The 16,039-nt window shown below is 34.4% G+C and overlaps 1 protein-coding gene across 3 annotated transcripts in view; it reads right to left on the reverse strand.

Moving 5' to 3' along the window:
* LOC582421 (tyrosine-protein phosphatase non-receptor type 1) overlaps positions 1-16,039 on the reverse strand; it is a 47,505-nt gene that overhangs the window by 12,283 nt on the left and 19,183 nt on the right. For all 3 annotated transcript variants that reach the window (XM_782372.5, XM_011665787.2, XM_011665786.2), the window contains exons 3-5: positions 14,573-14,673; positions 13,787-13,885; positions 11,628-11,777 (exon numbers count right to left, since the gene is read on the reverse strand). In XM_782372.5, the coding sequence (XP_787465.2) occupies positions 11,628-11,777; positions 13,787-13,885; positions 14,573-14,673 (350 nt within the window). The remainder of the gene's footprint in view (positions 1-11,627; positions 11,778-13,786; positions 13,886-14,572; positions 14,674-16,039) is intronic.

The following is a 16,039-nucleotide window of genomic DNA, read 5'->3' on the forward strand; positions in this document are numbered from 1 at the left end:
GATCAAGGTAGAACTTATTCCTGTGGTAAAATTGTGTATCTTATTTTTTGCTTTCTCATCCCCCTTTATAAATAAAGGATAGAAATCTGATAGATTGAGAACACACTTTTATGTGCTGAGCAAATGTACATAAATACAACTAATGATACAAAGAAATCCAGAGGACAAAGAAGGCGCATATCAAGACATATAATAACGCTACCCGTTTTGCTTTTATGATAGCGATGTCATTATGCACAATCACCCTCTTGTAATGTCTTTTTATGGGTTTTTCGTGTGCTACGTGAGACATCAAAACTACATTCATGTTTGAGATCCCATACGATAGATAACATTTCTGTGAATTCTTGGAATTGCAGGACAAAGTCTCACAAAGTCACTAGTCTGCAAATAAAGACTCTAAACTTAGCACTTGAAAAAATACACTGTGTCTTAAAGGTACTATGTCCCTTTTGCAGCCAACCTCAAATTCTGTAGAACTTTGCAGGAATTATTAATATGTCATGTATCATGTATGTCCTATCTGTGAAATTTAAATGTTAGCAGTGTCCTCATATTCAAATTATGCAAGGAAACCTGTTTACTTGCTAGACTTCACTGTCAGACACTATTGAGTTACTGACTGGCTTTTTTTTCTTCTTTGGTAATAACATACATGAAAAGAGTTGTAAAGGGTACAACTGTACATGAGCATTTGTCTACATCTTGATGGCCAAGATTAAACTGATTGAATCTTTGCACAGCATAAAACGTATGACCATTCGGTACAATTGTCTGAAAATCAAGACTATTACTTTTGGGCTCTATAGCCCTAAAGTCGATTTGACAACTAATAGTCGTTATTTTCCCATTTGAAGACATTTTCAAGCCCCACCTTTTTTAGGGAAGTTCTAAATTAGTGTTATCTTTCAAATGCAGTTGGAATTTAACTTTTTCATTTTTTTGGCCTGCAAATGGGACATAGTACCTTTAACAAAGCCACCTAAGGTTGTATCTACATGATGTGCAATAGTGTCTATGTAAGGAAGAGTTCGTCAACAATTTTCATAACATTTTCACGAGATATCCCAGCAGTACATAAGAGAGATTCAAACACGGAAATAATGACATGATGATTACATTTTGTTTGTTTAATTAGAATTTAAAATGTGGGGTAGGGTTCAAGACGATTTTTCTTCTAGAGACAAACCAAACATTTCCAGATAAGATAGGAGGAAACAAAACCTGCTTTGTTTAGATTTTCCTTTCAGAACATTAGAGGTTAGCTCTTGAGTCAATGATTCATTCATTTACAAAGTATGAGGTCTACTTTGTCATCATTACAAGGATATGGTAAAATCTGCCACGTCAGATAAAAAATAATGTTTATTATTCACTGTATCATAAACCACAGACTTGTGCCACAATCGCCATGGTAACTCTGTATAGAAAGGTAACATTACCAGAAGGGGCGGATCTGATCCAGGATTCTGTGAAAGGGGTGGGGTACCACATTTTTCTTACAGGAATTTACAAATACTCAAATATGGTAAGAGGGGCATGTTTTGCTTTTGTATACTTAAGTTATGCCACATGCGGTGTTGTGGGCTAGTTGTACCCCCTCCCCCATAATCTGACACTGATCATTAGCACATAACATCAGTCACATGTATGTATCTTTGTTTGAAGACTGAGCTACATTATGTGGTGTACCTTTTTTGCCAGTGAATTATGTTCTTGGTCTTTCCATTCACACATGTGTGTCATACATGGAGAACAATGTTCTATAAATATCACTCCAACTCTATTATTGTTTTTTTTATTTTTTTATTTTTTTATAAGAGAGGAATAATTTCTAATATCTTTTTTCAAGACTAAAATTAAACTGAACTACTGTGATATGGGAAAATTTTTATCAATAAATATCTCATTTTCCAGATCTTCATGTGATCAAATTTATTAAAAACATTTCCTCTTCCGTATACAGCATGTTTAATATCCTTGAAATAATTGAATTACTTCCAAATCCTCAAACTATCACATGATATCATTTATAAATAACCTTCTTATAACAAATCATGGTTTAGATTTCATTACATGGAGAGTGGCCAGATCTTTGTAACCATTGAAAAAGCTCAACGTTCCAAAGAAAACATCAATCAATGTGAGCGTTCCTTGCAGCAAAGGAGATGAAAATCAAACAAAGAAGAGAAGGAAATAAAAAATATATATTACAAGTATTACTAAACTGCTATGCCAAAGCCATGTCTTAGCTCCCAATTTGAAGTACCGGTATGAGATTTAAAAGCAATGCAGTTCAACAGCATCAAGAATTAATCATTTTGGGGGTCTCCTTTTGGGGCCGCAGTAGACTACGCCATAATTGGTAAAGTCACTGGGGTCATTGACCTAGGGCATCCACCCCCCCCCCTCCCCAGAGCAACAGTAATTACGTCATCATCTAAAAGCACAAATATGTACTAGAAATATATGCCTTGAAGTTTGAACATTTCCTTCTTACATTGTACATTCAAGTGCATCAGAAAACTAAAGACATGTCACAGATTTGTTATGGTGAATGAAGAAGAAAGTTATATTTTTTTCCATTCATGATCCTTTGCATTGGAGGATTTGAAGACTAATAATTACTATCTTAAAAAACATTTGATCTACATATATGAACTTGAATTAGTAACTCCATATACATGTAGTGATTATAAATTACAATACATGTTTTGTCTGATAATAATGGTATCATCACACCCCATCCCCCCCAACAAAAATAAACACATGCACCTTGTTCAAGCAATTAGGTGTTAAAATGAAATTTTTAAAGAATCTTGTATTATACCTAGCATGATGTGAGTCTAAAACAGTTTCTAGTTCATCTACAACAATAATATAAGATACTTTAGGTACGTGTTGTGTGAATTCTATGTCCACTGTCTACACAGACCCGTTGTCATGGAAACATTTTGCCTTGATTCACCCACCTCAGAACAGAAACAGGATATTGCTAAAAATGTTGGTTCATTAAACTTGAATTAGGTTCATCCCTTTTGTATCCTTGGAAAAAGAATGAGTACAATACATAACATATTGGATCTAGTTTGAACTCTATCAGGCAATAATGCCTCTATTCAAGCTAAAAATAAACACTACCAATTCCTGCGGTTATGAATACAAACATGTATTTCATGTTAAAATGTTGGTTCATTAACCATAAATTGGGTTCAAATTTTCTTTAGAAAAAGATTTTTTTTTTTACAATGCATATACCGGTATTAGATCTTGTCTGAACATTATATGACCACTGTAACCATATTCAAGCTAATATATATACACTACCAATTCATGAAGACTATAAATAGCTTGATGTGAATGGTCTTTACTCTTTAGTTCAAAGGCCTTCCTCTACAACATGAAAGAGCTAGAAACCATGCTACCTTCTAATAATTTCAATTATTAATGGTACAGTTGTGTTTATCAAGTGAAAATGATGTGGCTGAACTTCCACACATATTTATTATACAAATTGTAATGTGATGTGAAGTCTTAAGCGAAACAATTATCTTTTTGTGTGTGTTTTACTAAAATAGGAGAAGTTACCAAATTTGTCACAATCCCAATATAAGTGCCTTTCAAATAATTATTAGATGTTGTGAGGTTCAAAGTCACATGAGAAATCTGGCTTTGTTTCAGAATTTCAGAAATATTTTCATTACAACAAAATAGCACCTCCGCATGTCCTTGCCGTACCACGTAATTAACATTTCCATGCGGGGTTTCCCCTCTTCTTTAAATTCTTACACTGAAAAGTCAATATGTGAGAGACTGCATTATATGTGGTCAAGTACCCAGGATCTATTTTTGCCCCGATCGAGGTTTTTGAGGTGATAGATGAGATATCTAGAGTAATTATTCACACTTGATGAATAACATAGTAGTTTCTTTGTTAGCATTATATAAAGAGAGAAGAGAGAAAAGAGAAAAAACAAAAGTGAGAGCGAAGCAAAGGTCCAAGTCTACAACCATGATTTATGTTCAAAAGTGCATGATTGACAGGGCTAATGAAGGGAAATGTTTTATCAGAAATATTTGGGTTCTGACAAGCTCTTTGTTTAGTCATTGTGGTAAAAATTGTTGTGGTTGTACAGATTAATACTTTTTACATGAATTTCACTGAGGAAACTCACGACTCGTCATCATCACTTTTGTGTGTGTTGGCGTCAAGATGAGCTTGACAACTTGAGAACACTTGAAACCATTTCCTTGTAGAAATAAGAAGATGTTGATTCTTCATAAAAAGTTCCATTGCCAAGAATCTAGATCTTGAACAAATCCTGCTGTATCAAATTTCCACGAACAACATAAACTGCAACAGTCATCCTTTTTCCTTATTCTACAAAACATGTTTATTTTGGTAAAAAGAAGGGATTTACTGTAGAAAGAAAACAACAACAAAAGTAAATATAACAATATAGGACAGTTACTATCTAGACAATCATCCCCTCCCTCCCCTGGCCAATTACCAGCAGTACAACTACCCCCCCCCCCCCCCCCCCCCCCCCCCCCCCGCCCTCGGGAAAATCACCCCTGGAAAATTACTCCCCCCCCCCCCTTAATAGGTCATTTACCCCCAGAGATTATCCTCTAGGACAAAAGCAATACGCTTCTGTTCTTGCATAAATAATGCCATAATTGTATTCGCACAAACATCCCATTACATACAATGCTCTAAAGTCTAGATGAATCTTGAGGTAACGGAAGGCATAAAACAAAATATAATGATCTAACATACATTAGAGTTAATATCTTTCACTCAAGGTTTTATATTTATTTGAAGAGAATACTTGAATAATGATCACAAAGTCTATAAATCAGGAAGTTAAAATGTAAAGTTAAAAATTTGCATACAATATTTAGATTAAAAACCTTCATTAATTAATACTCCAACAGTGATGGAGCATTTCACAAAATTGTTAGTAACTTAACAATACAAGAAAAAGCACTTTGGATATCATACAATTCCTGGTACCGGAAGTAAAAATATTCCATACAAGAAAATTCTGAAAATAGTCAAATAATGAATTTCAGCTGATTTGTTTCCTCACAAGCTGAATGCAAATTAAACTCCAGTCTTAGAATATCCATGCTTATATTACTTTGTAGCTTTGCTAATGGATCGTTTCCAGGAAACAATATTTTCAAAGTGCTGCAGAGAGAAAGGGGAGAGAGTGAGAGAGTGCAATTTATTATATGCATATGTGCAGCTCTATTCATAGCAAGAATGCCAGGGAGTGTGTTAAAGCAAACAATGAAAACGGGTGAAATTGGGTGCACATGATGGCAGCTGAAATCAATTTCTTTCTTTAAATTCATATTTCAAGGAAAAGCAGTCATGAATGTCTTTACTCCAGAGTCATCTGCATACATGATGAAGGCTAACACATTTACATATATTTATAACATTGCCCCTTTGGTAATTGGGGTGTCAGGGTGCCATGTATTAAATGTGAATTTAATACACAAAAGACTCATTACATGCTAGCCGAGAAATAAGATTTCAAGGCTACATTTATATTGTCAAACAAGACACAAGTAGTATTCCTGGAATTCTGGATATTGCATGGTAAAGTCTCACACGTTATGAGCTTTCCAGCTGCTCTCTCAACAAAAAACTAAAAAAGAAGAAAACAAAATTGCACATTTAATCAATAATTCATGAATCTAGTCCAATACTGTTTTTCGATAGCCGGTCGACAACTTCCGATTTTCAATGTTTTAGATTTCAAGTTTTCAGAGAGCCGTTACTCCTCTGACAGACACTAAAATAGCATATAGTTGATATTATTGTAATCCATGGCTTATAAGCTTTTCATCAATATATAATTCATCAATATCATTTTTCACTTCTTTATAATGTGTTTGCTCAGAATATCAGATTCTCTGGAATCTCGTATCAATTGAGTGTGTGTATAAGAACTTATCATGTTCTAAATATATTCTCAGGGACTTTGATCTCAGATATGGAACATGTATATATATAAATTATCATGTAACCCAAAAGATAAATGTTTCTAAACCATGTCATTACAATCTTAATTGTGTGCAGATAAAAAGGTGTTACCAGGGGCCAAAAGTTTATTGATTTATTGATCTCCAGTACACAATTGATTTGAGTGCTATGGGCATTTCTAAGAAAGCAAAGAACATAAAACAGCTTGATTGTTTCGCTAACTGTCTCTCCCTTACCCCCTACACTGATCTTATACATTGTACTTTGCCTTTAACATGCTTCAATTCTACTACCATAGATAAGAAAGTCATTGTAATATGGAGTTTTCGTCTCACAAAATAATACTGATGATGCCGCTAAGGCTATGTGTGGCAATATTCTTCTTTTAATTTGTTCCCCCATAGCAGTTGTATGCTTCAAATTTGAAACAAAAAAGTGAACAAAGTTAAAACTTAAAACCCAAGAGAATTTGTACAACAATAACATTTTTGAGAATCATTAATGACAGCTTTTATTGCAGTAAGAACATTTTGCAAAAAATCTAAATGTCTCATGTTGTGATTCCATCCAAATATAATTCCAAATTCATAATTTCTCAACCACTCGCAAAATTTGCTTAAGTTTTATGATTGAGCAGTATCGGCAATTCAAGGAATTTTATTTTTATTTGTTCTCAATCTTTGTCCAGGTTACTTATCATACTTCTTTCTTGGAATTTAATGCATTTTTTTTCACCACAAGGTGGGAGCTCATTTGAAATTTTATCTCCAACCTGAAATGCAATTCACACCCAAGGATGAAAATGTAACCAGAAATCTTGTTAACATCTTACACCTCCTATTGGCATTCAAAGCCGCAATTCGCAGAAAAGTGTTTCCTTTGGGGAATCCTCTCGGATTGAGGTCTTTTTCTCTCTCTCAAAACATGTACACAGGAAAAAATTCCCCTACACTAGCCAGAGGCCATAGATTTACATGGGTAATAAAAAATGGGAATTACAGTACAGCCCCTAGATCTTTAAGGTAGTGTATCCCTTGTTGAAGCAAACATCAAATTCTGTAGAACTTTGCAGGAATTATGAATATGTCACGTACGACCTATCTGTGAAATTTAAACGCAGTGTCCTAGTATTCAAATAATGCAAGGAAACAAGGTGGGGGAGGGGGGGGGGGGTGGACTCTGAAAGATTTGTCCATTTTTACAGGAATTCTCATTTGCATTTCAAATGCCAGGGATGTATACCACATGGACGAATGTATCAGTGTTCAGATAATTAATCAACAAAAAGTAAGTTATAATAAATTCACAGAAATCTTCAAACACTCTTTTGGATCAAGTTATCTGCTTCAATAATTGAATTCTTCTTGGCTGATGATGAAGAAGTTCAACCTTGTTCTTCGCTTCAAGGTACAAGTTTGCGCAATACAAATTTTTGTGATTTCTTATGAACAAGGTGAAATATCAGCAGGATCGACAAGTTTGATACATGTATTTCTTTTTTAGTTTTCATAATGGTTCTCCTCTTTTGCATGAATTTCCCCTGAAATATAGAAATACATGTAGTGCAACTGCCCCTTAAAATTATTAAAAAAATTTCTTCTTCAAAATATCAAAGAAGGAAATTAAGCAGAATGTGAGGAAAACTATTGAAATCTTCAATTAAATGATTTGAAAGAGAAAATGGCTTATACCATGACAACTAAAATTATTAAAGGTAAACCATTATAGCTTACCTTGCAAAATTGTTCAAATTTGAGCTTAAAAATTGAAATCCTTGATTTTTGTAGGAAATAATGGTCAATGTCATTGTATCAACCTCTGCTAAAAATACATGCTATACTTTCATATTTCAAGTCAGTTCATAAAGAGGATGTTCCTGCTGTAATAATGTATATGTACACCTCATTATATCTTTCTAAAGACATGAGAAAGACAGACTTGGAGAGAAAGTGAGGGGGAGAGACAGAGAGAGAGAAAGAGAGAGAAAGAGAGAGAGAGAGAGAGAGAGGGATAAAGAGAGAAAGAGAGAGAAGAAGCACCTCAAGGATCTTCTGTGTACTTCACTCTTGGATGTCATGAAGGCCGGAGCAGTGATCTTTCTACAAGACTCTATCTCATCAGCAAGATGGAGTTTATCAAATCAATTATTAATGCAGCTCTCATGCTCGGGACAATCTTGGTGATACACACACCTGGGAAACGGCTAGCTGCGATGGAGAGATTCTTGGAAAAACCCTTCCACGCTGCCATTAAAGCCCCTGCGTCAGTCATTGCATTAGGCGCGTGGGCTTTACAATGAACTTACAGATAAATTTGGTTTGTTCATTCGAAGAAGGTTTTATAAGAAAGGGTGAAATTAACTATGAACAAATGTCTTTGGCATTGAGCTTACTAGATCCACAGCCATATTAAATTCTTTTTGGATAGTAAACAGTATTTTCAAAAAAAGTTTTTATCTCATCTTGACATTTATTTAACAACCGGTACAACATGAATAATTAAACACTAAATATAAATGTTCATGTTTTTCTGTATGTACATGTATATGCTGACTACCTGTGCAGTTTATACAATTTGATCACTCCCTTTATGTGAACTCTCTTTGTATATTACAGATAGAGAAAACATGTACAACCTCACATTTCTAATAACAATCACCCAGGCGATGGTATTCTATTTCACATTACTAAGAAAGTCACATTAACCACATGTCTGGATATTTCTGGTTAAAAAAATATGTACATCGTACCTTTAAAAGATTGAATTGCAGTTTTCTGGGAAAAATCTATTTCATAGATACATGTAGATGGATGTACAAACTGTACATTGAAATAGGTAATATACTCTCTCTGGTATTTTTCTTTTGTTCTAAACTCTTTGTTTCTCTATCGGTGCAAGGTATAGAATTCCTATGGAAAATAATTTAAAATCTACACTGTGCTATGTACTTTATAAGTGTAGCTTTTCAAATGCATCCTAAAATAGGTCTACACATTGCATACTGGGAAGCAAGATAGCTTTAATGTTGTTGTTCATTCAATCAATTTTAATCCATATTACATATGATACAGATCTCTTTAACTATATAATTATCTTTTTCTAATATCTTTCTGCATTACCACTATATTGATAAAATCATTTAAATTAAAAAATTGAAATTGAAATTAACTAAAACCTTCTTTATGGATGGTTTCTTACACTTTAGAATGAATTGATGTATTTACTATCTTGACCATGCCAATAAGTTAAATAGTCCCTTAATTCCCTGTACAACATTCTTTCATGGAATTAGTCTCTACAACAGTTGATTTCAATTAAAAAAAGTGACAACATTTTTACATGACAATGTTTAGAAAACCAACTAACCATATGATAATTTAGGTGCTGTCGTACAATTCAAAATTATTTTCACTTTCATGACCTGCCAGTATAATCACATTCCTCAAGGCTTCCAGTCATACCAGCATTATTTTCATGTTCCGCTTTTCAAATGATTTTTTTAATTTTTGTTCACACAATTCCACAAATAATAATATCTTTATCACAATTGTGGCACTTCCCAGGCACCATGACAAAAGAAAAATTATTGGTGAGATATTATTTATGACATCCAAGAAATGTTAGACTTAGCTACTGTTGATTTTTATTTCTTCCTCTTGTTTCTTCTTCTTCTTTCTTTCTCCCGAATGTTTTGTAGCTCAGGGCCCCGTCTTACAAAGAGTTACGATCGATCCAAATCAATCGTAAGTCCTCCAATCAATCGCAAGTTTGCAGTCTCCTATCTCTTATGTACATAGTTACGATTGATATCAATCGCAAATAAGTTACGATTGATATCAACTCTTTGTAAGACAGGGCCCTGGTATGTTAAATATTTAATACAACTTATCGTCTTTCTTGAAGGGGCCTGTAATTCAAATTCAACATTTGACAAGAATCACACTGTATTTTTTTTTACATACTAATGAGGCACCTTTGCAAAGTAAACTCTGTCATCCAATTCTTAAACTTACTTTCCATAGAAACACATTTGCGAATATTGAAGGGAAAAAAGGGATTTCTACCTCTAATATTAAAAACAAGATGAGGACTAAATCAAATGCAATCAATTCTTCAATTTGAAAGTTTTCTATTAACAAGGCCAATAACAATGAGTACCGGAAGCCAAAATAAATTACTGGAATGTGAGGTTTGTATTCCTGTTCAAGTCAAATATAAAGTGTGCTGATACGTGTAGTACAATCTGTAGAAAGCTGCAAATCACAACACAATGCCTTTGCAGTATCACATCAAATCTCTAAATGCTCATTACGTAGACGTATTTGGGGAAATGATTAACTCTCAGGCAACGACCGTTCCAATATCCACATTCACCCGTAGAAGATAGAGGACTTTCAAAAAAAAGTATTTTCACAGAAAAGAAAAAGCATGCCTCTCACTGAAACCAGTGCACTCTAAGTCAAACAATTCCTTGAAGAAGTATGTGAATCAAATTAGTAATCTAATTGGAGCCGTATTCAAGCCTCTGTTTGCTATTCTTGGAAATTGTCTTCATTAGCATCGACTCCCAATTACTTTACTCTTCATTCGTTTCTGCCCATTTCGATTACTGAATAAGTCTGGTTTTGAAGAAGACGGATAAATTGATCATGATGTAATGCAAATTGAAGAAATTGAAGAAATTTCTCATGACTAGCATTAATTCAAATCAATATCAGTAGAAATTTAGGCAATGTTCCATTAAGTGGATATTTGTCAGTTGCTAATGGGATTTCCAGTTTGGAATTTATATTATAATTTAATATCAGCCCATGCCGACAACTCAATTTGACATCAAAGACCACTTCTCCAGCTCATGAACGATACAGTACACTTTGGACATTAAAGTGTCACTTTTAATTACTCTGCTACAGGCTTATATCATACGATGTACCTTGTATACCAAATATTGTCTCACTGAATGGACGGAGCATGCATTTGAAGTTTACTCTGCAAGGGTTTAACAAGAAGTCCTAGAATATTTTGGAACCTTTCATAGCATCTCTGAAGAGAAATCTGAACGTTTCTTTATTCATAAGCGCTTTTCTTCAGGCTATGACTGATGATGAAGACGAGAAGACCCAGAGAGGGGGGGGGGGGCGGGGAGCAAATATAGAAAGATAAAGGAAGTATCATGCAGAAAGAAGGAAAAAAAGACATCAAAGAATGAGAAGATGAGAGCATAAATCCAGATACAGTAAAAACCTCTCTATTGAGGCCACCCAAGGGAAAGAGAAGCAGTTACCTTACTACTGTATCTACAGGTGGCCTTAATAGACAGGCTCTACAACACACATTCTTTTCTCAAGGGAGACAAGATGCATGGCCATTATAGACAGGTAGCCTTTACAAGAGAGATGGCCACTGGGGCATTGTGGTGTGCACCTGTAATCCAGCTACATATTGAAGTTACTAACTGATTCGCCCGAGGACGCAGGTTCGAAACTGAGTCACATCTTTCAGATGGTGACGTTAAAGGTCGGTCCCCAGACTAAATAATCATATCTGATTGATACACGTCTGTAAAAAACCAATTACACACACACAGAGAGGTTTGACTGTATACAAACGAGACAGTAGCATTACTCACCACAAGGTCTTCTAGTAAGAGTGTTCTGACGATGTAGTAATGATGTCTCTCTTGTCTGAGGTAGGTCACTTTGAGGAGTGTGTCCTCACACAGAAGCTCGTCTGTGTTCCCGTTGTCTTGGCCACGAGGAAAGTAGTCAGCACACTTTTGCTACAAGAAACAGATATTAAAGACCCACATGTTATTCATAAGTTACATAAAACACAGCCAATGGGAATGTGGTTAAGACTTGGAGAATGAAAGAATGAAGTATTTAACAGGTTCACATAATATCGGGTCCATAAACTGGCAATTATATCTTCCACTTTTAAAGGGATCGTTTAACAATGTTAAATCTGAGATACATGGTCCTACATGTTACCAGTGTGATATGGTGTAATATTGAAGCCCTAAAAAAATTGCGCTTCAAAATGATCAGGAAGTGCCTCAATAAAGTAAAAATCTTTGAGTGACCAGTTTTACCATACTCGTTTTCCCCAATAGACTGTAGTGTTATGAAAACTGTTCGGCGAATGGTTTTCAAACTTTGTAATTCCAATCATTAATATCTTGATAATCAGACAGGCGATCGGCTTGTAAAAGTCATGGAGTTCCTGACTGACCTAAAGGTTTATAATTATCATTGCAGCATGAGCTAAATCAAGGATTATTTCTAAAAGATCTAAGACAAAGTTACCGGATCCCTTTAAGCCTCATAAATTTGCTTCCTTGTTACGCAAAATATCATCTCAACAGAGATCACACAATGCTTGACTTTTGGGGCTTATAAAAGAAACTCAAAGAAGAATTTGAGAGAACTGCTCCATGGTCCATTTATTGTAACACTTTAGTCAAATTCTAACTTCAAACCCAGACCCAACACTAAACCCAAACCTAACCTTAACCCAAATCTAAACCCAAATCTAAACTAACACCAGATATTTGGACCCTATCTCTTTGGTGTTAGTCATCCATTTTGTATTACCCTGTACCTACACTACCACAAAAGTAAAGAAAACAAGCAACTGGCTTCCTGGCAACCATCAATTTCCAACTAACCGATAATTAATATAATATAATAACAATTTATAATAATTTAATAATAATAATCAAATATAATGACTTTTGATATAAATAGCTCCCCACTCTACCATCAAATTGACATGAATAACAAGGGATTTATAATTACTGAATGCAGAATATTCACAGAACGGCAAGAATATAGAGAGTCGGCCACCGAAAAAACACTAATCTAATTAATGAGCATGGATGAATTCTACCTAGGGCTAATGTTGCGAGCTTGTTGTACTTCTTGACTTGCTTTCCAGCTGCAAAACTGGAGCAATTTGTAAAATTCATATGAATGTCATTCCAGCAAGCAGAGTTATTAATGTTCCCTAGGTCTATTCTGAATTCCAAGAAACGCTGTCTCTGAAATGAGTTGGGATGATAAATTGCTGCATGGCTGCCAAATTTTCCTAATTCATCACTTGAAGGGAAGGGAACGGCAGGATAATGTCACAAAGGTTTTAAGTATTATGCAGAAATGGTCCCTATGAGAAAGAAAGGTCGTTATTTCAGGTACGATGAACTGGCAAAAAGACAGCTAAATAAATGTTGACATTCTTTCTTTCATTATCCAACATGGGACATGTATTAATATTACCTAAATTGACATAACAATTGAAACATATTTTGCAATGAAAAGCTTATAATAACCTTTTTCATTGTATGAATAATATCTTTTAAATGCACACACAAAAAAGGTACATCTAAAATGCCAATCACTTATGATTTGACAGATAAATGGTTTATTGATAAATATTAAAAAAACCATCACTGTGGCAAAACCAAATTGAAATGATTTTAAAATGACAGACTGCAATAATAACAAATAACAAATAATACTCACCAAATGATAGAGCGCATACAAAAATCATAATTAGCATTGAAGAAAAAAATTGTAAAATACACCTGTATCTCAATTAATTTTGTTTAAACTAATATGAGATGACAATGTTACAATTATAAAAGCAATAGTTGATATCTTTATTCATAGATCTGTTATATTGGCACCGTACAGCAATTGAAACCTGAGTCGATATTTTATTGATAAATTGAGATGACTATTCAATTGTAATGAAACCCAACCAGACCCAAGATCGAGTAGACATACATACCTGGTGATTTTCCACAAAGTTATTTAGCATGATGATTGCTCTTGAGTCCTGTTCCCAAACCATCTGCCAGAAATGACATACTGTTCTCGTGAGGGGTCCCTGGGAGAAGTAGAAGAAAAAAACAGAGAATACCGGCTTAAAAGTATGTTTTAAAAGTATAATTTTTAATATGATAATGTAGATCCTTGACTACGTAGAAAAACAGAGAATATTGACATATAATATAGAAAAAGTTTAATTATAACATGTAGATCCTAATCAGTGATTGGTTGATATCAGACATGTGACCAAGCAGCTATATTAGCTATTGCCCTTCTAAATCTATCCATTCTAATTCAATTAAAATACACTTTCCAAGAAGAATTTTTATATTTCTTTTTAGCCTTTTAGTCATACACCATTTTCTAGTAATTCCCAATCAGTAAATCAATCATATTTTGGAATACTTGTGCTCACAAAATAATTAAATAAAGTGAACTTTAAAATGAAACATATAAAATATTATTTCCAAAAAGAAAGCAATTATTTCTCCTCTAGCCTAGGAACAATCACACTTCATTTCCAAGTAATGCAGGCTCCATATCAGTTCAACCTTGTAATTTTCAGCTAGTAATAAATAAAGTGGATTTATTTATAGAAATAGATCTGAAATGGCAGCTTTTGTGCATCCTATTTTGTAAATGAACAAATGTCATCTTGCTTGTATTTATAAACCTTAATTTCAGATAAACACTTAGCCATCATATGAGCATAAAATACTGTTAATTCATAATGACAGATACTTACCTGAGTAAGTATATACTTGCGCTTGGCAAGAGGAGCTTCGATGAGGCTTGCATTGATATACCTTACGTCTCCTCTCTCCAGTCGAATTCTAGTGTGATTGTCTGAGGAAGAAAAGAAGAAGGTGCACACAAATGTACATCAGGGCTCACCTCACAAAAAGTTGATGATGAGCTAAATCAAAAGCTTCTTTCGTCAAATAGGGTTAGAGTTATTGTTAAGGTTAATCATTTCTGGGAATAATTGGTATTTTCATGTAAATCATGCCTAATTGTTCAGTAAATGTGCTCATCTAACGCAGTATGTAACAAATAGAAAGGAATGCTCTGTTTAGATCATGCTCAAAAGAATTTTTTTTTAAATGCTCTCATTTGACTTGCAAATTTGTCATAGAAAAGAATCCTTGTTATGTGTTAATTAAATTGGAATTTAGAATTAATTCATAGATGCAAAGTATACTGTTCTCAATTAAAGAGAGTTTAAATCAAGAACGACTGATCATTTGGCATTGGACAATACCTTAATATATCAAGCATAAAACCATTTTCCTACCGGTATAAAAAACATATCTTTATTGCAAGGAAGTTACTTTTCTTACTCTTCTTGAATGTAAATTTATTTCAGAGAAAAAACATAAACCCAATTTTGACAGCGATAGATTAAGCAGTCCATGCAGTATTTGACCCAATTCTTTTTTTTCCACTTCTTGTTTTTTCTTGTTTTTCCACTTCGCCCCACATATTCTACGATGAAAAAGTTTAATTTTCACACCAAGATTTGCATCATCAACTAAGGCATCTCTTCAGCAGTTGGAAATGCTATTTAAACATGCCACACACTTTACAGAGTTTGCAGGACCTGGGATTTCATATAAATGCCGCGAGACAAAATTCTGAGAAACACAAAATTGGGTTTATGTTTTCTCTCTCCCCACTGAGCTCCTCAAGATGCCTTGCTTCGTTCAATCCCGAGGCATTCCGGGGACAAAACAATCTGTTGTGGAGTCTAATACCTATTTCTATTCGTCTACATGCATGCATTCTTCATGACAAAGCTCCCATTATTTGCTATTATGCGCCATTATGCATTTTTCCTATCTTTAAATCTTTGCAGTGCAATGAAGTTTCTTTATTTCCTCATCCCACTGCTCTTGAATGTACAAGGATCTCCTCAATTACTTTAACTTGTTTCTTAAACTGAAATATCTTTCGATTAATCACCTAATCCTATCTCTAATCCCCATCATCCTGGCATATCTTTGGAAGATATAAACGCTACATTGCTCTTTCTTCAAATCCCAGGCCATTCCCCCCCCCCCATTTCTATCGACAGTATAGAGAATAATCATGATTATTTTCTACGATCATCATGAATGTGTTATTTTTTACTTTCTCCTCACCCCCCCCCCCTCCCTTCTGTCTGCATGTCTCTCTCTCTCTCTCTCTCTCTCTGTCTCTCTTTCTCTCTTTC

The sequence above is a fragment of the Strongylocentrotus purpuratus genome, unplaced genomic scaffold (assembly GCF_000002235.5).
Source record: "Strongylocentrotus purpuratus isolate Spur 01 unplaced genomic scaffold, Spur_5.0 spur5_scaffold_8, whole genome shotgun sequence".
Lineage (NCBI taxonomy): Eukaryota > Metazoa > Echinodermata > Echinoidea > Camarodonta > Strongylocentrotidae > Strongylocentrotus > Strongylocentrotus purpuratus.